Source organism: Odocoileus virginianus, chromosome 33, assembly GCF_023699985.2.
Source record: "Odocoileus virginianus isolate 20LAN1187 ecotype Illinois chromosome 33, Ovbor_1.2, whole genome shotgun sequence".
In the NCBI taxonomy this organism is placed as follows: Eukaryota; Metazoa; Chordata; class Mammalia; order Artiodactyla; family Cervidae; genus Odocoileus; species Odocoileus virginianus.
Genome location: NC_069706.1, coordinates 3,009,171 through 3,032,623, shown reverse-complemented (window position 1 = coordinate 3,032,623; position 23,453 = coordinate 3,009,171). Strand labels below are relative to the sequence as shown.

At 46.0% G+C, this 23,453-nt stretch overlaps 1 protein-coding gene across 1 annotated transcript in view; it reads left to right on the top strand.

Annotated features, from left to right (window-relative positions):
- Positions 1-23,453, top strand: part of CREBBP (CREB binding protein) — a 117,068-nt gene that overhangs the window by 34,862 nt on the left and 58,753 nt on the right. Inside the window, 1 exon segment of the mRNA XM_020915287.2 lies at positions 17,990-18,166. Coding sequence (XP_020770946.2) covers positions 17,990-18,166 — 177 coding nt within the window.

Here is a 23,453-nt window from a genome sequence, read left to right as displayed (position 1 = left end):
TCTTCCTTTCTAATTGGTGTGCTTTTTATCTTTTTGGCTTCACTGCTCTGCCTGAGACCTTCAGTACAGTGTTTAATCAAAGTGTTGAGAGCATGCACCCCGTGTCTTATCCTTGATCTGTGGAGGAAAACAGTCTTCCATTAAGTATGGTGTTAGTTGTAGGCTTTTAAAGATCCCCTTCATCAGGATGTTGCTGAGCCTTTTTATCATAGATGATTGTTGAATTTCATCAAGTATTTTCCTGCATCTGTTGAGAGGATCAGGGAGGTTTTCTTTATTCTGTTAATGTGGTAAAGTGCATCTTTCTGAATGTTGAACCAACCTTACATTCTTGGGATAACCTCCCTCGATTGTGATGTGTTATCCATTTTATGTACTGCTGGATCTTATTTATTAAAATATTGTCTTGGGATTATTCTTCTATATTCATGAGGGTTATGGGTCTGTAATTTTCTTGGCAGTATCTCCTGATTTGCTTTGGTGTCAAGGCTGTGCTCTTTTGTTCTCTCTTCCTTACTTTTCTATGAGAGGTTAGTATTGTTTCTTTAAATATTTAATACAATTCACCAGTGAGACCACCTGGGTCTGGAGTTTTCCTTGTGAGAAGATTTCAAATTATGATTCGATTAATAGGTACAGATTATTCTGATTTTTCATTTCTTCTTGTGTTAATTTTGGTAATTTTTTTTCAAGGAATTTATCCATTTCATCTCAGGTCTTTAACTTACTTAGCAGTGAAGTATTCATAATATTCCCCTAATTTCCTTTTAATGGCTATAGGATCTGTAATAATGTCCAGTGTCCCCTCTTTCAATCTGATATTTATAGTTTTGTGTTTCTCTCATTTTCCTCTGATGAGTCTGGAGAGGAATTTGTCAACTGGATTGATAATCTCAGACAGCCAGCTTTGGACTTGTCAACATTCTCATTTTCTATATCATTGATTCTCTTTATTTTCTTTCTTCTGCTTTGGATTTTTTTTTGCTCTAACTTCTTGGGGTAGGTGCTTAGATTCTTGATTTTAGACCTTTCAATATTAACATTTGAGCAATAAATTTCATCTTAAATTTGTTCTACACTGCATTTGATAAATTTTGATAGAGTTTTATCATTTAGTTCAAATATGTTAATATTTTACTTGTGATTTCTTTGACTCATATTTTTTATGTAGAAGTGTGTTGCTTAATTTTCAAATATTTGAGATTTTTGCAGATACTATTTTGTTACTGATTTCTAATTCCACTGTGGTCAGAGAACGTGCTGTATATAATTTTTGTCCTTTGAAATCTCCTGAGATGGCTGGATGGCATCACCGACTCGATGGACATGAGTTTGAGTAATCTCCGGGAGTTGGTGATGGAGAGGGAGGCCTGGTGTGCTGTGATTCATGGGGTCACAAAGAGTCGGACACAGCTAAGCAATTGAACTGAGGTGAACTGAGTGAGGCTTGTTCTATGGCCCAGCATATGGTCTGTCTTGATGAATATTCTGCATATGCTTGAAAAGAATATGCAGTTGTAGGGTGTAGCTTGTAAATGTCAATTAGAGTAAGTTGATTATGTTCAAATCAGCTACATCTTTACTGATTTAAGTTAATATACATTTTGGGTTATTATGTCCTCCTGATGAGTTTTGTATCATTCTCAATATTTCTCTTTATTTCTATCTTTGTCTCATTAACACAGCTACTCTAATTCTTACTAATATCTGCAAAGGATGTCTTTACCCTTTTGTCCATGTCTTTGAAGTGTGTCTTGTGTAAAGAACATGTAGTCAGAACTTGTTTTTAATTTATTCTGACAGTCTTTGTCTTTGATGGAGGGTTTAGTTTATTTACATGAAATGTTGATGCAGTTAGACAGACTTAGGTCAGTATCTTGCCATTTGTTTTCTGTTTGTCCCTTCTGCATTTAGTTCTTTTTTTTTTTTTCCTCTGTTCCTTTCCTGCTCTCCTTTTGAAGGCTAATTCCAACATCTTTGTCATCTCTGTGTTTACAGTCTTTTGTTCGTTTTTAAAATATATATAATTCCCAGTGATGGGTCATATTTTCCTGCCTCTTTGAATGTTTGGTGATTTTTGATCATGTAGTAGACATGGTGGATATGTTGTTGAGTAAGAGTTTTGTTGTCTTTCTTTAGAGTGTGTTGGGGTTGTTCTGGGAGACATTTGACTCTGCCCTTCGTATTCCTCTTGGGTGCTTTTCCTTCAGTGCAGATATTTTAGGGACAATTTGATTCTAAAGCCCAGCCGTTAACATATCTCAGACTTCAACATACCTTTGGGCAGGGCTTCCTAAACTTTATGATTTGCAGATCACCTGGGGATCTTGTTAAGGTGCACATTCTGCTTTGGGAGGTCTTGGGAGTGGGGTGCTGTGAGTCTGCTTTTCTCACCAGCTCTGGGAGGGGCAGGCAGTGTGGCTGTGCCGTCTGGGCGCTGGGAGGTCTCTCCATCTTGATGGTATAGCGTAATTAGGGTGTGTGATGAGTGCCCGTTGGTGACCGAATACATCACATTTCAGAGGTTATCTTTCATTTCTTTCCTTGTTTAGTGCGTAAAGTTAGGAAGTACTAAACTTAACATTCTTTGTGTAAATGGGTCCAAAGCATGACTTCAAGGATCGACTTCTCCAAAATGTTTCTGCAATATTTTGGAAAGAGTTGCATTTACTGTAGACAGTAATTTGCTGTCCATCTGTCACAAAGTTAAAACATTTAGGGTTTTTATGTTGATTACCGTGTAATACTTCTGGCATTTTCAGAAGTATATAATGACTATAACATAAAACTGCAGTATGATCCTTTTATGAACAAGGATAACAGTTACTGTGTTTTCTCTTTTTGAACTATAGTCAGAGAAGAGCAGGCAAGGAGTGACATTTCTGGGGCACTGGTTATACTGGACTCTGTTCTAGGTGTCTTTGCAGTGTAATCTTGATTCTTCTCATGTTTAATAATCCTGTGAGGTACATGCCATATCCGTTTTGCACATGGAATAAAATATTCTGAGCCACTTTTCTGTCTCCCAGGAAATTATTCAAGATGACACATGTTAGAAAGTGGCAGACTTTGACTTACAACCCATCCATGTCTGACTGAAAGGTCTGTATTTTTTCTTCACCATTTTGTCTGTGATATACCAGGATTCAAAATAAGGTGAGAAAGTGCATAATACCCAATTTTCTGTATATGAATCAGATTTGACCCCCATCTACAAGATTTATAGAATGGATAACTTGGAGAGTGAATCTGATTTCCCAGGAGTACTTTTTGTTGTACAAAAGGATTTGCTGTTTACATCCTTTTAGAAACACACTCATGTATACTGTACTGTGAGCCTTGCCTGTGGTCTGATTGGGCTGTAGCTCTCCATCTGAAACAGTAATTCAGCCAAGCAAGATTTGCAAGACCCATAACAAAGTTGGTTTTTCTAGCTAGTGAAAATGTTTTTACCTCCCATGTAGGAGGCCAGCATGGTTATAATTACTTTTAATGTGATATTTTGAAGTGATCTTGCCTCTTAAATTTTTTTTAAAATAATACCGCTACTATAGCATAGAAAGGTTTCATTTGTGATTTTCTGGGTTTTTAAATTTTCAAAACACACCAAAGAATGATAGAATCTATATGTTTCTGTTAAATTAACACGTTTATATTTATCAGATTTTTTTCTTCACAGTCTTTTTTTTTTTTTTTTTCACTTTTAAAAAAAATTTATGCTGGCTATACCACGAGGCTTGTAGGATCCTAGTTCCCCAACCAGGGACCAAACCTGGGCCCATGGCAGTGAAAGTGCTAAGTCCTAACCACCAGAGAATTCCCTTTTCGTTTTTAAAGTAGTTTTAGATTTGTAGAAGAACTGGAAGACGGTTTTAAGGATTCCTATACCTCTTCCTCCCCCCATTTCATTTTCTCCTGTTATTATATTTGTATATAACATTTGTGTATTTGTCAGAACTATTGAGCCAATATTGATATGAAATCCATAAAGATTTCCTTAATTTTCCCCTAATGGCCTTCTTTCTTAAGGGTCCGATACCACGTTAATTATGTCTCCTTAGGCTCCTCTTGGCTAGGACATTTTCTCCGTCCGTCCTTGTTTTTTATTATTTTGACAGTTTTGTAGAGGACTGGTCAGGTGTATTTAGAATTTCCCATTGTGATATCATTCTGTGATGACTGGGGTTTTAGAGGTGTTGGGGAAGGAAGATCATAGAGATAAAGTGCCATTCTTACCACATCATGGCAAAGGTGCATATTGTCATCGTGGCTGATCACGTGGTCGTGTGGCTCATCTGGGCTAGGTCGTGTCTCCCCTGTGGCGGGCCATCCCCGCTCCCCTGTGGCCTGTCCTCTTGGAAAGAAATCACCATGCTCAGCCCCCACTTAAGGAGCAGGGGTGGACTCCGCCTCCCTCATGGGGGCGGGGTGCGTCTGTGTGTGTAACTCATTTGGAATGCTCCTGCACAGGAGATTTGTCTCTTCATAGGTTTTTTTTTTTTTTTTAATAAAATCAAATCTGACATTAAAAATCTACATGTCTTATGTATGTTATACATGGCACACTATACATATTCATCTCATTTTTCAAAAACTTGGTATTATTAAAATTGATAATATAGATTTTATTCATTTATTTTAAACATCTGTGCAACTTTTACAATTCTTCCTTAATTTTTTTGTATTACAGTTTTTCTGTATTGTTTGTGCAGGGTTTTGAATATACATGTAACACACTGAAAACTTTGCCTTTTACAAGAACTTGAAGCAGTGGGTATAGTTGAGTCTGAGATACAAGAGACTTTTGTTTTAGTAATTTTTAAAATGAAGATTACTCACAAATGGAGTTTTTCCCCTAGCATTTTTTATTTTCCTTTGCTCATGTTTGTGACACTTGGTAAAATGAACTCTGTGCTTGCAGACGTTCTTTCTCCTCCCTTTGGTTTTGTGCTGAGGAGTGAGCACCCTTCCTGAATGTTCTAAAGAACGAGTGTCCAGAGTGCTCCGGACACACCAGGTCAGAGCTGTCAGTCGATTGTTGATGACATTTTCTGTTCAGGAGGTACAGGTCATTATCAGTGGGTTATAATTCCAAAGTCATAGTTGTGTGTGAGTACACCTGTGCACAGTATTATGTATTTTAGGGGAGGAATGTGGCCCTTGGGTTTGTAGTTTTTGATGAATGGCATACTGTGGTGGTTGCTTTGTTATTTACTTGGTGGAAACTTCATACCCTCAGTAACAAGCCATTTCATTCATGTTTTTCTGCCAAATTTTTGAAGAATGAACTGGGAGACAAGCCATCTAAAGTCCTAGAGTAAGATAAGAGAGATGATACTGAGAAATGCCAGCTTCAGACATGATATTGGAATCACTGACTTGAAATCGTTAGCAGTCACAGTGCAAGCCTGCCTGTTTTCAGTTTTGTAGAAAATCTATTCACTTTAGAGAATCCTGTCTGAGGTTAGAGATTTTCTGTGCTCTGTTTTTGGAAAGAGATAGTAAAGCCACCTCAAGATTGCACAGTGCTTTGTGGTTTTCAGCGCATTTTCCTCTGCACTCTCCCATCTGAGTCGGAAACAGGAAGTCTGGGCGGCCCTGCGTGCCTGGTGTACAGGGGTGCTGGTCTCGGTGGGCCGCGGGGAAGCTCGGGGTGTGGCGATAAGGAGCAGGCCAGGGGGAGGTCTGGAGTCTTGTTTTCTCCCCAGAGAACTGGGCACATTTTGCTTGAGGACTGACTATAGATTGGGAGGTGCTGGCCAGCTTGGCCAGGGTGTGGCCGCGCCTCTGTGTGCTGCTGCCGCACGTGGGTTCATTGAAGAAAAGCTGTGGGGGTGGGAGTGGCTGGAAGTGCGTGGCCGTGACTCTCAGGTCAGTCTGTCTGGATCTGACTGGAGACGTCACAGCAGTTTCCATTCCAGTCTGTCATGTTGCAGGGCTGCTCTTGAGAGACAGAGCTTACCTCTTATAAGTAATTATCAGCCTTAATAGCCAGCTTACTTCTGTTCTTCCCAGTCTTGATGTTCCTTTTAATTAATACCTTAGATTTGTCAGTCAGCTCCCAGCCAGATGGCTGGTCATCTAGTCCAATTGTTGTGGGTATTTGAGTGGAGAGACTTTGAAACTGTGAGAGTAACTCCTCTGTGGTGGATACCCAGGGATGTCTTACCGTGTTCTCATTCATGGTGCTGATCCTGAACCACAGCCACCACTGATGAACATAGTGGTTACTGTTCAGCCCGCTTCTTGGGGCCCACCTCAAGTTGGCCCACCTGAGCTGTTTGCCTGCCTGCCCCTCCCTCCCCAGACTCCATTTAGCAATCGGGGTTGGTGCCACCTGCCAGCAGCACGCACGTGTTTCCTTGTAGCTCGTGTCTCTTGCAGGACATGGCCCCGCATGCTCTGCACCGCCACCAGCCCGCAGTGTCCCCTTGGAGAAGGTGCTGATAGATGTCATTCTCATAAGCAATAAGCATGTGTATCTTTTCACTTCCACTGTGCCGAAAGTCAGAGCATCATTCTAGGAGCTTTGAGCTCAGAGACAGGTGGGCATCAGTGAAAGTGGGCAGGTGCGATAGATGCTGGACCCGCTCCTTGCTCAGAAGGTCTGCTCCCTAAACAGGTACTCTCAACTGTCAGTGCATCTCACTGTCGAAACCTGGGAGCCAGACACGTTCTGCTGAGTCCCTTGTGACCCATTCTCTTGCCTGCTGCTCTCCAGAGCTCAGGTGCCAGGTGGAGTCAGAGGAAATGGTGTTCCTTGCTCCCTGGACCAGAGTGCAGAAAACAGGAGTTCTTTGTGCCTTTGTTGAATCAAGAGTCACTCACGCAGTTTCCAAGTTGATAAACATTAGCAACTAGAGCAGCACACAGTGTGTTACATCCCGATTGGCTGTTAACTGCATTTGCTTCTCTTTTCCCTCCTTCCAGCCTTTCTTGCCAATGGGAGTGTAGATGTCTGAGTGGCTAAGCCTCATTCAGGCTTTTTTATGGTCACATGTATAATACATTAGAGCAAAGTGTGACAACCTTACAGCCATGTTATAACTGTGGTGAGTTTAATTTAAATTCCCACCCAGGAGTAATCTCTGGCAGTCATAATCAGTTTGATCTACCTAGTTTTATTCAGTGTCTGATGATGGGTTAAAATTAATATTTTAAATACAGCTGTGCAGCCCATTAATGGGTCATATTATTGTGAGCAGTCAGAATGTTTGAGTAGAGAATGACTTAAAAACAACTTTTCCTCCTTAGATAAAATAATGCTTTGTGGAGAGAATTGGACAATAGAGAAAATGTTTAAAAAATAAAAACCGCCTCTAAACCCTTTATTACTTATTTTGGTGTTCTCTTCCATGCTCTGCATGTATCTGTGTACACACATGTGTATGTGTTATGGGGATTATATGTTTTTATCCTTTTTTTTTTTTAAACTTAATGTACAAGGGCCATTTTCCCCTTGTCAGTAATGGGTGAGTTTTTATTGTAAAAGAACTATTTTACCTTAAATGCCACTGCCACTGCTTTACATTGATTTTGCACTTTGCCTTTGCGAGAGCTTTCACATAAGTTATCTCTAGGAATGAGGCGCCGAGTGTGTGAAGTGTTACGGTACCTCTATGTGTCCTCAGAGCTGTGTCTACCCCAGTGGACAAGACCAGGAACACTTCACTGTACCGAGTGTGTTTTTATTAGGACCTGACACAGCTCGGATTTTGGTTAGAAGTAGAGACACATGTGTTTGAAACGACGACATGTCTTTGTGTTTTATGGCTTGAGATTTATGGTGTTTAATAAGCTGAGCAGGACTTGACTTGATCCCCTCCGTTCGTCCTCTTGCAGCCGAGGAGGCCCCAGAGAACACTGGGCTCGTGGCCTCCCCTGCCTCCTGGGACTCTCCCCCTGCCCCTCCAGGAAGCTCAGAGCCTGCCTGTTTCCAGAGCTGGTTCAGTTTCCCTGCCTCAGTGGAGTGGAAAAACAGAATTCTGTGAAATGTCAGCTTTCTTTCTCTTTCAGATTCTACTGGAAATAATCATGGGGTCTGGTCCCCCGCAGCCTTCTTTGCATATTCGGTCGCATCTTTAGTTACCTCTCCTTCCCCTGAATTCCCTTGTTACCTGTGTGAGCATCTCCTTGTTCCTCTGTTGTCTCTCCTGTCTGCTGTGTTTCATCATTCTTCAGGTAGTTTGTAAATCCAGAGAGGAGGGTTCTTTTTGGCCTAATAGAGTTCTCCCCGTAGAGTGTTGGGGTAAAGTTTATTGAAAGCTTGGCATTCTCTTCTGTTGTGCTGTAGCTGAGTTGCAGTGTAAATTAAAATTTATCCTTATACACATTCATTCTTTACAAAATAGAATGCTTTGTTCTCATGTTTTCCCCCTTTTCTCTCCTACTCTTTTATCATCTTTTCCTCTCCTCCTCTTTCTCCATGACCACTGTGGGCAGGGCTTGGTTTTGACTCATAAAGAGACTGCTTTCCTACCTTAAGAAAATATTAGGACTTGAAGAATTAGGAGAAGTGACCAATTTCGAGTTTCATTGCCCTCACCTTGGCTTGGTGGTACTTCCTGCAGCGCAGTCTGGGAGGTGGTGTGGAGGATGTGAAGCTGTGGAAAGCCTGGGGTCTGTGACAGGAGTGCCCTGCAGAATCCAGTCTCCTGGACGGGCCACTGGCCACCCCACAGGGACCACGGCCTCAGTGAGATCCTCCCAGGCCAGGGACCGCACTTGGCCACGCAGACTCTGAATCTCCAGCTTCCTGTCCCCGTCGATAGCTGGACCTTCCAGGATATGGATATCAGACGATTCAGCATTGATTTTGTTTGTTTGTTATGGCTGCACCGGGTCTCTGGCTGCCTGTGGGCTCTCTCTAGTTGCGCAGACTTCTCACTATGGTGGCTGGGCTTGTTGCGGAGCACTAGAGTGGCTTTAGTAGTTGGAGCTCGTGGGCTTAGTCACTCTGTGACGTGTGGAATCTTTCTGGGTCAGGGATCAAACCCGTGTCCCCTTCATTGGCAGGCGAATTCTTAACCACTGGACCACCGGGGGAGTCCTGCACTGATTTTTTAAAACCAGAGAAGTCACTGGTTTTAGGATCCCAGGGAACTTGAAAGATCACCGAGTGGCCATCTAAATGCTTCATGTCTTGTGGCTGAGGAGAACTGAAACTTGGAGGGAACAAGAGCTCAGTCACACAGCTGATTAGAGGCAGATTCAGGATTAGTTCTCCCTGACCTTGGCCTGCTGCTCTGCTTGTGAGTTAGTGCAGACCATACGCTGGAGAGCTGGTGTCTACCTGTAGTGACCTATGAGGGATACCAGCATTGTTAGGGCATTTTTATTGCTAGAAGTTTCTGGAACAGAGGCCAGCTGAGGCCTTGGCGGTGATCTGCTGTCCTGTCATCTTCCCTTTAGGAGCTTCCATGTCTTTCTAAGTCACACTCTGCTCACACACCACCCAAGGGCAGTACCATGAAAGTCAGTGCGTACTTCTTTCCACCCGTTTTCCAGTTGCAGTTTATTAGTCTAAGGGGAGTCTTCAGCCTTGGGGAGCTGTGTGTTTCCCTGAATACTTTCAAAGCTGGAGGCGTCGTGAGAGTTGAGTTCAGCGAGGTGGTTTGTCCCGTGCTCGGGGTCTTCCACCCAGTTTTCCCACTCTGGGTGACCCTGCACAGCCAGGTGATGGCTTTGGCATTGCCATCCGTTGTGTATTTCTCTTACTCTTTACTTGCCAGGTTGAGGTACTGGAAGGATTCCAAGAGCAAGCGGGTGATAGCAGACAACTGAATACAGCCATGTCTTTCCATGAAAACTGCTTTTCTTGGCTTTCTCCCAACAATGTTAGGTTGCCAAGAGAAAATGCTTTCGGCTTTACAAATGATATGGCCAAACTCTGGGTTAGTCCTGGGGTTGTTTTGGTTTGTTTTTTGTTGTTTTGTTTCTTTGGTCATGGAAAAGAATGAATACTTCTGGCTCTTAAATTATTTGGCATATTTTTGCTCATGGCATACCAAATTGTGTTTTTACACACTTTATATGAATTTGTGGTTTTATGTGTATAGCAATGTGTGAAGAAAGATGCGAAAAGCTTCAGGTTAATAAACCTGTTAGGTTAGGTCGAAGCCACATCAAATGGAACATTCGTTGCTTTGTCGTGGCCAGCTTGTGAGTGGGCGTCACTTCAGTCTCTTTTTTGTGGGAATGTTCTTTCTTACTCAGTTCTTCTATGTTTTGATTTAAACTTCAACCCAGGAACCTTAGTGTAGGGTATTTTGACCATATATTGTTTCTGCTTAAAATATATTTTAAGTTCAAAGTGAACATTCTGACTTATTTTTTGCTGGCAAACAATCTAGAATGAAAACTGAAAATTCTGTGATTTGCTAGGACAGTTAGAACACAGTTGTCTGTTAAAAGTATGTCTACAACTAGTAAATGCACAAGATTGTTTTTGTCACAAGTTTATTTCATGTTGCTCTGAAAATGTCTCATCATCAAATGCCAGTAATCCCAGCTGGCTTCTCCCTCTGATCCTGTGTATTTGAACCACTCCTCACTATTATGCATTCTCTGAAAAATGTTCATTTGTTTTATTATTATTATCCTAAGTGTACTTATGAAAGAAACTGCGTCTGGTGTAAAATAAATCTCCCCAAAGCCGAGTTGTAACACACCAGCCGACACCTGCAGCACTTGCTATACATGTCAGTCACTCTTGTGCTTCATGTATGTGAACCCTCTTAATTCTAACACGACCCTATGTGGAGGCAGCACCTCCTCTTACCTCCATTTTACAGATGATAAAACTTGGGGCACAGAGATGCTTAAGTAAATTATCCAAGGTCACATGCCAGCAAGTGGCAGGGCCACCCTTAGACCAAGTAAATATCCCTGGCGTCCATAGACTTAACCAGTGTCTTACTGCCTGCCTCTCAGAGTGAAGTCTTATTTGTGGCTGTGTTTCAGTAAAACGTTTGTTTGTTTTGTGTTTTCAGAAATAGGCATTGGGCTGCTTTGGCCCTGGGGCCATGGTTGCTGATGCTTGGTCTTCGTGGACTGAGCCTGTCTCTGTCCAGAGGTGCCCAGTGCTCGAGGCTGGCGGTGGGAGTCCGGGTGGCTCTGCCCGAGCAGGGGCAGGGCCTCGGGGCGGGGTGGACGAGCCTCCGGCGAGTCGTTAGTGACTTGCTGTGTTCCTGAGCTTTCTGGGCCACCCTTTCCTCATCCACGAAGTGTGAGTTTTAACTAGATTCTCTCTGAGGTCTTCCAGCTGACAGTTCTGATCTGTCCTTTTGTCCCTACTAAACTTATCACAGAAGGCTGTATTTTGTTTTCTTTTTCCTGACCAGCGTCAGTTACACACACACACACACACACGCGCGCGCGCGCGCGTGCACACATGGTGCTTCCTCTGATCCTTCTGCTATGTAGTGTGGTTTTAAATGTGTATCAAGGTGTGAGAAAGAATGCAGCTTTTGAAAAAACAACATGTTTAGTGGGCTCCTCAAAACCACATCAGACTCAGTATTGGCTGCCAGCTGACATGCTGGTGGGGCCATGAAGAGAAGCCTGTTCCTGGCTGTCCTGCCCCTCTCCTGGACATCCTCCCTGTTACCATCGTTCCTGATGCTCTCAGCTGGCCACCCAGTGTGTCCCCATCAAGCTGTTAGCTCCTAAATGGTTGTGATCTGATCCTTCCTGTGCGTGAGTGTTGCAGGAGGCCGTTTGGAGATGGACACTGGGGAGAGTTGATTTGTGAGGGTGGTTGTTCTGTGGGTGGTTGATGTCTCTGGGCGGGAGTCTGCCCCTGGGAAAGGCCGTGTGTGGCAGTGGTGTGTGAAGTTGAGGGTGGGGGGAGCTTGTCCTCCCCCAAAACTCGGGAAGCTGCTTTCCCCAGGGCAGGTGTCTTTATACTTTAGGGGATCTTAGGCCCCCTTTTGAGAACCTAATAGTGGACCTTTTCTTTCAGAAACGCACATCACACAATGTGTACAAGCGCGGCCGCCCCAGCACCCCTTCCCGTGTCGACTGCCCACGGGCCCCGGCCTGCTCTCTCGTCCCCGTCCCTGGAGACGGGTGGCCAGTGGGAGGGGAGGCTGCACCGTGAGATGGCCCTGCCTGCAGGGAAAGAGTTTCTCCGTTCCCGTTCCCTCCAAAGGAGCAGGAACACTGGCTTGCTGCTGTGGTGGGGACTCTGCTAGGGAGGAACTTGCGTGACCACGCTTCCTCCCCTCTCACGCCCGAGGGAGTTCTCTGGTGTTCAGTTACTACCTTACTTGATTCCCGGAGTGCGGGCGGCAGCAGAGATCATCTCTGGGTTAGTGTAGTGTGTGGAGAGCATCTCCCTGCGCTCCGGGGGCTCACAGCTTGTGTTCTCATCAATAATGTTGGTAGTTGTCATATTCTGACACAAATAGAGGATGAAAATATTTGTTCCCACACTGAGGTCAGCAGAGGAGGCCGTTGGCAGCCAGAGGTGACCGTGGGCGCTGATAGACCAGGGCTGCAGAGCACTGGTGGGAGGCTCTGGGCTGGAACCTGGCTCAGGCCTTGCACCGAAGCCAGGGGTTTGCTGGCCTAGGGAGTGCAAGCGCAGAGTCCTGTTACGCAGCCAGGCTGGGCTGCCGTCTGTGCTGTCGTGGGGCACAAAACTGTGTTCATCCTGTAAGACCAGCTTCAAGTGCATGCTCTTTGTGCTCAACTTTTCAGCACAGGCCAGTGGACTGGCAGCCTGTCTGTTGCAGCTGGTAGCTGAGATCCTCGTGGTGACTGTTTGAAAGACAGAAAGGAGCCTGTTCTGCCTCCTTGAGTGCCCCCTGTGCCCAGGGATGACTCTCATGTGTGCCTGGCTGTGGTGACTGGGTCACAGTGCTTTGACCAAACCCCCCGCTGCCACCATGCCCCCCCCCCCACCGCCCTCAGTGCTGATGTTGGGGGTTCTGTTATTCCGGGGTGGGCTGCAGGATGCAGTGGTCTCTTGGATGTTCATTTATTCGGTTCTCTCCCCAAATACTAATCAAGTACCTACTATGTACTGGGGCCCATGGACACAAAGGAGACATAGATTCCAGGAAGGCAATAAGTTTCATCCTGGTTTTGTGCCAAAGACAGATTTAGTCTGGATTGTCATAAATATTATGGCAAGTAATTGCACAGAGCTGTGTTCTATTGTAAATCTTCACAGTGTATCTGCACCCTGTGTCTGTCAGAATAGAGAGAGCATGTTGTCTGCTCTGTCCTGCTTCTGGAGTGGCGGTCACTCACCTGTTGGCTCAGTGACTTAGAACTTGAGCTGATTTTGATTGATGGACCAGGCGCCGTCACCAGAATTCGCTGCAGACACTGTCTCTTTGTTTCACATGATACGTGTGCAGGCACTGTTCAGGTTTGCTGAACTGAGCCGTAAAGGCCGGTTTCCTCATCTGGTCTCATGCTTTAGAGCCCTGCTCTCTGGGGCAGGTGCAGGCTCCAGTTCTGACACTACTTTCGGGGGGCAGGTTTAGAGGGTTGTCTTCCCTGATACACATGGCTGTAGTTTATGTGTCTTTATTCTCTCAGTGAAGTGATAAACAGCTAGGAAGTAGGTTCCCAGGTGATTGATAGATAAACTTGATCATAGGAATGCTTTTCATGGGAAAACTTGGTAGACTTATAAAGCAGTATTTAATTTAGATTTCATTCTGGGAGAAATTGTCTTTTTCCAGTACTTACCATAGTTAACTTTTCCTATTTTCTAAGATTCAACTTGAATTAAATGTTTAAAAGGGCTCTGGAAGGATAGAGTGAAAGGATATTTTAACATGTATGGGCTGTTGCTGAATGAGGCAGGATATACTTACTTACTGTATAGGCTTTAATTTGTTCATACATAAATTGCACCATTAACTGAACGGTTGCCTATTTCTGCTGTTCTACTTTTTGAATTTTATTAAGAAGACTATGTGCTGGTTTTGGAGCAGCCTTAACCTAAAATCTGATAAACATCAGTTGAAAATAAAGCAAAGTTTACACAGTTTACCAAGTTGCTATCAAGTAACTGTTGGGAAATTAAAAGAAGTATGTAGATTTTATTAATTGGAGTTAGACAAACATCTTGATTTATACAATTTCATCTTGAGCGTTGGTGCTAAAGAACCTGTGGTAACTAGACTGGGCAATGTTCAGTCTGATCAAAGGAGAGCAGATACAGACAGGAAATCAGAAATCTAGAAACCTCTGGACGTGACGTGGGCTGCTCAGAACTGCAGGCTAGGACTGGAGAGCGGCGTTCCAGTTCTCCCAGGCTCTGCCAGGAGACCGCTGGGGCCAGGGGGCCTACTTGGCCGAAGGCTGAGGGGACTGTCCTCGCCTGGCCTCTGTTAGCTCTGATGTTGAAGAGGGTCTGGCTTGGACCAGGCATCTGAGGTTGACCTTGGAGCCTGATCCCATGGGTAGACAGGACTCACTTTGGCTCATCTTTGGAGTGTGGTGTCATGGGCTGAGGGTGGGATTTTCCCCTACTTTTAAAGCGCATCATCTCTGTGAGCTGGCCATTCCTTACCTGAAATCTCTGATTGTTGACTTTACCTTGGTTCTTGCCCCATGAGGGTGGAACCCACATTGAGAGGTTTCCTTCACTATGGGATGGCCAAGAAGGAAAAGTGAGAACAAATTTCCTGATGAAATCTGTCTGAGTTCACAGCACTTTGGTGCTTTGCCCCAGCGACTCACCTGGCAAGTAGTAGCCGACCGAGCAGACCACGTACCACCAGGTGTTCACCCTGGCAGGGTGCGCGTGTGAGCACTGTCCAGATGTTTGCAGCGCCTTAGATGTTTCTAACAGGCCTGATGACCTTTGCACCGCACGGGTCCTCTCTGGAAGCTCGTGGGCCTCCTGGTATTTACTTCTCACTCTGCACTGAAGGACCACCTGTCTTGGACAGTTGGCATCCGTGCAGGGACAGTTGCCTTTCTTTTCCCACCCCCGAGCTCTGTCCATTTTGGCTTATCAGTACTAGAAACTTCGAAAGAACATTGATTTTTCTTGTTTATCAGATTGGTGGTTACGAGATGCGAACTCCATGACAGGCAGGAAAACTGCACTCAGTGTGGCCTGAACCAGGCTTGGCTCATTGCAGGCGCTCAGAAAACGCTGGCTGACTGTGAGCAGAGATTCATGGAGGGCGAATCGATACATGTCTCCGGACATATTTGGTCCTAAATAGAGAAATTTTAAATGAAATTTAGGAAATGGGAATTACAACTATTTTTTCCACAAATTCTTGGGGTTCTGAGAACAGTGCAATAAAACAGCAATTCAGACCTTCTGGTGGTCTAGTGGTTAAGAATCCACCTGCCAATGCAGGGGACGTGGATTCAATCCCTGGTCTGGGAAGATCCCACATGCCTCAGAGCAGCTTAGCCTGTGGGCCACAGCTACTGAGCCTGTGCTCCACAACAGGAGAAGCCGCTGCAACGAGAAGTCCCTCCCTGCAGCCCGAGAGTAGCCCCCACTCACCGCAACTGGAGGAGCCCTTGAGCAGGGACAGACTAAGTGCGGCCCAAGTGAATCAATGCTTTTTTAAAGCAGAAATTCTACAAGAAATCATTATGTAGAGTTTGTTTAGTGTAACACTTCCTGAAATATAGGTTTTTGGCTCAGTTCTTCTTAGTTTCAGATAACAACTGAAGGAACCTAGCTGAAAATCAGAAATGTCCTTTATGTTAAAAAAAAGTTTGTCTGTTAAATCTTTCCTTGATTAAGTCGTGAATTTAAAGTGGAATCTCCTTGTGGGCTTTGTAGAGAATTTTTTTTTTCCTTCATTTCCAATTTTTTTTTCCATTTATTTTTATTAGTTGGAGGCTAATTACTTTACAATATTGCAGTGGGTTTTGTCATACACTGACATGAATCAGCCATGGAGTTATATGTATTCCCCATCCCGATCCCCCCTCCCACCTCCCTCTCCACCCGATTCCTCTGGGTCTTCCCAGTGCACCAGGCCCGAGCACTTGTCTCATGCATCCAACCTGGGCTGGTGATCTGTTTCACCATAGATAATATACATGTTTCAATGCTGTTCTCTTGAAACATCCCACCCTTGCCTTCTCCCACAGAGTCCAAAAGTCTGTTCTGTACATCTGCGTCTCTTTTTCTGTTTTGCATATAGGGTTATCATTACCATCTTTCTAAATTCCATATATATGTGTTAGTATGCTGTAATGTTCTTTATCTTTCTGGCTTACTTCACTCTGTATAATGGGTTCCAGTTTCATCCATCTCGTTAGAACTGATTCAAATGAATTCTTTTTAATGGCTGAGTAATATTCCATGGTGTATGAGAATTTGTTTTTACTTTAGTTTACTCAAGTTGACTTTGAGTTTTAGTTGTTTAAATTTAATTTCAGTTTACTCAAAGAAAATAGGGCAAAAATGGTAGCTAGGGTGTGTTTATGTTCGAAAAATGGAAGTATCAGCTGCAAGGGTGGAAACCACCAGTACCTATGAAAATGCCAGACAAAATCTTTTTGGTTACAGTTGTTTGGTTTTGTGTTTCTATGTGGATATTTCAGCAGAAAAGCCTCAATTGTGTTGAGCATCTATTTGTTTGCAACCTAGAATTTTAGAGCCGAAAGAAATAATACAATTGTCTTATGCGAGATGCTCATCTTTCAGGTGAGGGAAAGGAAGGAACCTAAGTTAGCCTGTGTGAATGGGCTGGTGCTACAGTCACCACGTGAGGCTGGTGGAGAGAACCGAGCTGTGATTTCTTGAATGGAAACTTTCCCCTAGGGAAGGTCTTCTCTTCGGGGGACTCCTTCCTCCCCATTGCTAAACCTCAGATGCACCAGGATCCCAGAAACGTAGAACAGGCAGTAGGCAGCAGATGGGTTGTTGCAGCTTCGTGAGAGAGCAAAGGCAGGCAGGTTAGAAAAGCCCATCTCTCAGTAACATGTCTCTACTGCTGCTTCTCCAAGGGGGCAGCTGAATAGCAGGACCTCCCCGTGGGGACTCAAATGTGTAGAGGTTGGAGCTGAGAGGTCCTGGTTGTGGCCTCTTGACTGTAGGGGACCCCCGAGGGGGTTGCTGACTCCCTCCCTGAGGCACAGGTGGAATCCCTCCTTCCCATTCTTGGCTTTTTCTACTATACAGATTATTTTATTTCACTGCCAGTGCAGGAGACACAGGTTTGATCCCTAGATCTGGAAGATCCCCTGGAGAAGGGAATGGCTACCCACTCCAGTATTCTTACCTGGGAAGCCCCATGGACAGAAGAGGCTGGTGCACTACAGTCCTTGGGATTGCAAAGAATTGGACATGGCTTAGCGACTAATAAGACTTTATAATGGAAAACTCCAAATAGGTACAGTATTAGAGGGGCTAGTATAACAACCCCCTGCACCTGTCCCTGGGTGAGTAGTCACCGGCTTGTCCAGTCACTCTCCAGGAACACTACCCCTTGCTTCACAAGGTTATTTTAAAGCAAACCCCAGACATTATATCATTTCTTTGTCAGTATTTCTACTGTGCATTTTGAACTGATGGAAACTTAAGTCTGATTGAGGGAGGTGGTAGCTGAAAGAAACTACTTACAGAGTAATTAAAGATTAAGCTGAAGGAGCACCCCTTTGTCAATGACTTGAATAGGTTTTGTTTTCCACGTGATCTTTTGACTGTCAGTGCTCAGTCAGCTTGGGGGCGCGGGTAGGGAGTCAGGCGTAGGGGTGAGGGTAGAAGAACATGGGCTCTGGGGTGGTGTTAGGAGGCGGGAACAGACCAGATGCTGGGAGCAGCTTTACTTGTCTTCTGTCTTTAGTCTGTAGCCATTTGAGCAAGTTGCTCTGTTCATAATGCTAACTGTAAACCCTGAGAATGCACCTTTAATTTATAATTGAAATGAAGGTTCCAAAGGGAAATAATGATTTTTGCTTCAGTGGGTCACAGTGAACGTTTCTGAGACCCTTCCTTTCATAAGTGGTCATGTCAGGACGGCTGATGTTGCTCTTTCTGTTACAGATGGGAATGACTGGTAATACAAGTCCATTTGGACAACCCTTTAGTCAAACTGGAGGGCAGCAGATGGGAGCCCCTGGAGTGAACCCTCAGCTGCCGAGCAAGCAGAGCATGGTCAACAGCTTGCCTCCCTTCGCCACAGACATCAAGAATGCTTCAGTCACCAATGTGCCAAACATGGTGAGTTGCCCTTGGTCTCAGAGCTATGGGTCTCCAGTGGGTGCTTCGGTGTGTGGATTTTAATCGTGCTGACAGTGAAGATCTAAAGCTAGAAGTGTGTTGTGGGTGATAGGAAAATAACACGTATTTCCTGTGTGTGTGCTGTCTCCGTGAGTTTAATTTTCTGTGACGAGCTGCCCATAAGGGGCTAGTAAAGATGATTCAGCTAGTCCTCCTGTGGTCCCTACCAGGAGGGAGGGGGTTCGTGAGTCACTTTGACTTTCCTCCAGAGTTACCCTCTGATTCAGTAGGAGAGCTGAGAAAATGGGGGACATGGGCTTTTTTGGCTTTTTTACACTTCCTGTCTGTCAGAGGTTGAGGCTGTCAGTAGAAGCCCATCCATTATTGTCACAGTCAAGCGAAGGACATTTATCTCAGTGAACTGTGCCTTGTCTTGAGATGTGTGTGTCCTGTCTGACTTGACAGATGGCTTCACGTGTCTTCATTCTCCCTGAGATTTCCGACATATAAAATAGAAACTGCCCTTGTAACTCTCGATCTCACTAACCCAGGGATCAGTGGGAAAACAGCTCCTTTGTGCTGCAAGATGGAATCGCTTGAGTCCCAGCCACTCACGGGAAGTGTGTTCTTCTGTCGGACCTCACTGTGCACACATGGCCGCTGCGTCTCTGATGTGCCTTTGGTGCAGGGTCAGGGCCTGGAGCAGTCACTCTCCTTTTCCCGGGCCAGCTGCGGGGCTGTGGCCACGCAGCTCTGCGAAGCCGTCTGGGCAGACTGAGAAGAAAGCTGGGGGTTATGTTAAAGATTGTTCTTTGTCTTCTGATTTTTTACAAACTGTAATTTGAAGTATTTCTTGTGAAGACATCCCAGAGAATTCCTCTGTCACTATCACCTGCTTCCCTGGATCTTAGCATCTTTTGTAACTTGGGACATTTGCCAGAACTAAGTACTTACAGTACTTAGCAGTCTGGAGGTTGTTGGAAGCAGAAAGAGCTGGGTCTCTTCCTTTTTGTTTTTTATAAATATCAGGAAACAGGGTGATACCTCGGTGTCCGGGTCAGATTTGCTCTGTTTGCCACATTCTCGCATCTTAAAACAGAGAGTATGAGTGATGAGACTTGTCCTCAGGCTGCTCCGAGTGCTGACCACTTCTCCCTGTGGGCATCTCTGACACTCCGGGGTCTGCTTTCCTCCAATGACTGTGTGTGGCCAGGATCGCTCTGTTCGCAGCCAGGCAGACCTAGAAATTACGGCAAAGCCCACTGCTGCTTCCACACCCCGCCCCCAACCCCCGGCCCTGCTCTCCCTGGCCTTGCCTCTCCCAGGCCTCAGTGAGGGGCAGTCGTGTGGACTTTAGCGCTGCTGATTGTCCCCTGGGTTTGCTCAGTGACCTGGAGCACATTTTGGCTTCGGGAGTAAAAGCATTTGCTTTTCACAGACATCCTGTGTTTTGTAGTCTGGGAAACCATGACCCAACGTTTTCCTCCCTTTTCTTCTTTAAAATTTTCTCCAGCCCCACTTTTTCACCCTCTCTCCTTCACGCACAGCCTAGTGGCAGAAACCCTGCCCACCTCTGCGGCTCCAGGGACTGAATTCCTGGGACTGGTGCGCTGATCAAGGGCAGGGTCAGACCAGGTGGGAAAGAAGCCTCTCTGTCCACCTGCACATGGCCTGGAGCTCTCTGGGCTGTGGATGGGCTTCTCTGCTGGCACTTCGGGGGTCTCAGTTGCTCAGGCCATGCTGTGTGTTATGGATACTTAGCAGGGTCCCTGGCCTTGGCCACGCAGTGTTCCCAGCCCTCCTCCGTTCCTTTCCTTTCCCTGCCTAACCCCCACCACCCCCCAGCCAGCCCCAGTTGAAGGCCCCTGCCCTGGGGAATGGTTAGGGGAGGCAGTAATGATAAAATCTCATCCTTCTGTCTGTGACAGAATGAGACCAGCTCTTCCCCACTAGCCCACCTCCCCCCCCTCCCAACCTTGGCCCCCTCAGGACAGCATGGCGAACTGGGGCAGAGCCTTGGTCTGTGCCAGCCTAGCCACCACTTTCCCACAGGGACCCGGGTGGACCTGGGAAGTGACGCACAGCTGTTGTCTCTGGAGTAAGGTCCTCAGACGTTCACCTGTGAGGCGCCAGAGCTTCCCCAGCACGTGCGCCTGAAGCCTCAGCCTTCACGCTGTTGGGCGTGCACAGGGCCTGCAGGGACCATCAGAAGAGCAGGGCGTGAAGGCATGTCCCTTGCCTGGTGTCCAAGTGCTTTCTCATCATGTGTTCTATGTTACTCTTTCACAGCCTCTTGAAAGACATCATTCACCTCCCATTTTACAGATGAGGAGGCTGAGGGTATGACTGAGTTCATTCAGGGCTGTATAGCCTGTTTTCTGCAAGGCCCAGAACTCTTTCAGAGGTCTTGGCCGTAAGTTTTAGGGGCTCTGAGCTCTTTGGGGTGTTTATATCACTTATGTCAGTTCCTCAAACATATTTGATGGTCTTCCTTGAACTTTCTAAATTGTATCCGGCCTGTTGGAGCTCAGAGATTGTTGTCTACAGGAAGGAAGCAGTTACCAAAAACTTAGGTCTCTTTGGTTTAAAAAAAAAAAAGAAAAATTTGGAGCCTTGAATATATTTGTGGTTTTTGTCATGCTTTGGAGAGTGACCTTGTAAAACCAAGCCAGGTTCTGTGTGCTGCCTGGGTGAGTGCAGCACTCTGACTCCAGCTCACCCGGTGCCCTGGTTGAGCTCTCTGTGGAACCATTTAGATATTCGGTCATTGGCCAAGGGGCTCGTGCCTGTCTCCTCTCCATCACTGGAGGTGCAGAGGAAGCTGGGGGTGCAGCCAGTCCTTTAGTTTGCCACTTTTGTTAAGCATCTCTTCTGAGCCCAGGTATATCTGGAATGTGGGTATGAGTGATGTAGAGCTCGCCTCCATGGAATTGCGGGGGTAGGAGGGCGGTGGTGGTGGTGGTGGAAAACAATCAAATACAGACTGCTCCAGCAGGTCTGAGTAGCCCACAGAGGTTGCAGTTGACACAGGGACCTCCTTAGATGAAACCGTCAGAGAGAGCTGCACAAAGAATGGGGTTTAAGGGCAAGTTCGGGAGGGTGGGCAGAAGCCATGGAGACTCCAGGGCTCTGGAAGAGCGTGACTTGTATGGGAGCCAGTGAAAGTCCAGGGAGGGATGAGGGGGATGTGGTGTGAGGTGGGCACTGGGGGCTCAGCTGGAGCTATCTCAGGGAGGCTGTGGATGGCAGCGGCCGCTGCAGTGGTCCAGGCTAGAGGAGACAGGGGCCTGGAGGTTACTGATCACAGTGGGGACAGGAGACCAGGCGAGATTTGCTGCTAGAGCAGGGTCACTGTGAGAGATAGTGGTGGGTGGTGGGACCACTCACAGAGCTGGCAGAGCAGCGGGCTGGGAGAAGGGTGACAAAGGAGAGGGTGCTCGTAATTCCGGCGTAGACCTGCTCCTCTTGAGATGCTTGTGAGATGTCCAGGTGAAGAGGCCAGGCAGATGGATGGACATGCAAGTAGGGTGGCCACTGTCCACAGGAGCTGGCGATGTCACTGAAGGTGGGAGAGGAGACCGAGAGAGGATGAGGTGGTGAGTGAGGTGAGGGCCAAAGATTGCGCAGGTAGGTGTATGGGGCGGTCAGGGAGCGTGAGGACTGTGGGGCCCGTAGTCATGGAAACCCGAGGCTCGCCTTGCCCTGAGGTCTCCCTCTGGGCTGTGCTGCTGGGCGCTTGAGGGTGCAGAGCCCCCATTGCAGACGGGGTCCTTGTTGGGGGTGTCCATATCCCCAGGACAGCATTCAGGAGCAAGTGCCACATCTCCCTGAATTTTCACGTGGATTTCATTGCAGCTCTGTCTTCAGCCATTTTATTTGTAATTTTTTAACTTTCTACAGATTTTTTAAGTTCTTAGACAATTTTCACCATATTATTACACTGTATTTCATGATTCTAAGATGCACTCCCCCCCCCCCCCCCCCCACATTGTAGCATCTTTGAAATCGGGATGTGTTTTAGAAATAGTCAAGTTTTAGGTCTAATAAGACTCAGTATGTATGCTATTGTTTATAATTTGAAGAGTGACAACTATTAAATTTATGTATTCACTGTCCAGTTTTCTAGGATAGTTCATGTGGATGTAAGAATTTCAAAATTATGTACATTTTACAGATGAAGAAGAATGATTTTGGTGGGGGCATAGGTTGGGTTGTCTTACTCTAGCCTGGCTTCAAGGTCACATGGGCCGTCTCAGAGGAGAGCTTTGCCTGGGTGGAAGGGTGTTGTCCCAGGGCAGTCCTCTGGAATCAGGGGCTGCCTAACCCCTCACTGACATTGCCCTTCTTGCCATCTTCACCTGAAAAGGTCATAACAGAGAGCATGGGAGCGTTAGCAGGAAGGGGTCGGAATTCGGGCATCAGCTGAAACCAGGTTGTACATTGCGCTGTTTGCTGACCTTCATGACGGGTGTGGGGTTGTTTTGAAGGAGCCCCGTTTCACGTGGGGCACCTCTGGGCTTATCTCACTTGAGAAGGTTTCTCTCTAGAGTCTGCTGTGGATGTCCCACTGTGGTCTTCCACAGGGCTATTTCTAACAGGAAGTTCATGTGTGTTGGGGTTTTTTGTTGTTTTGAGAAAAAGTAAAGACTGTATTATGGAGAATTTGCCATTCCGAAGTTGTAATGGAGGAGGGACTTCCCTGGTGGCCCAGTGGCTGACTCTGTTCCCGCTGCAAGGGTCCCGGGTTCAGTCCCCGTCAGGGAACTGGATCCCACATGTGGCAACAAAGACTGAAGATTTCACGTGCCACAGCTAAGATCTGGCACAACCAAATAAATTAATTGATTGATAACACGTTATTGCTTGGGGGATTTTTACAGAAACTCACACCTGTGGTCAGCAATTTGTCATATAAGTGAACATTGAAACATCTCTGGTCAATAAGTTCAGGTAACAAAAAACGAATTAATACATCTCTGGTCAGTAAGTTGTTAAAATTGCTCACTAAAGGAAAGATAAAGTAGCTCATGGGAGTGGTGTTAGGATTCATTTTGTTCTTGTGTCAGAGAATTGGAACCTGAAGGCTCTGGACAGGTCCCTGGGCAGCTGCTGGTTCAGGTCTCTGAAGGGGAGGGGGGTGGCTGTGCCGGGCGCTCCGTGCCGAGGAGGGTCGGACTGCAGTGACAGCTGGGGGCAGCGCCGCTGGCAGCTCTTGGTGATGCGCCATCAGCTCTGGCCCTTGCGGGGCAAGCTGTGTGTCTTGGAGTTGGTTCTGTCTGCTTCTCAG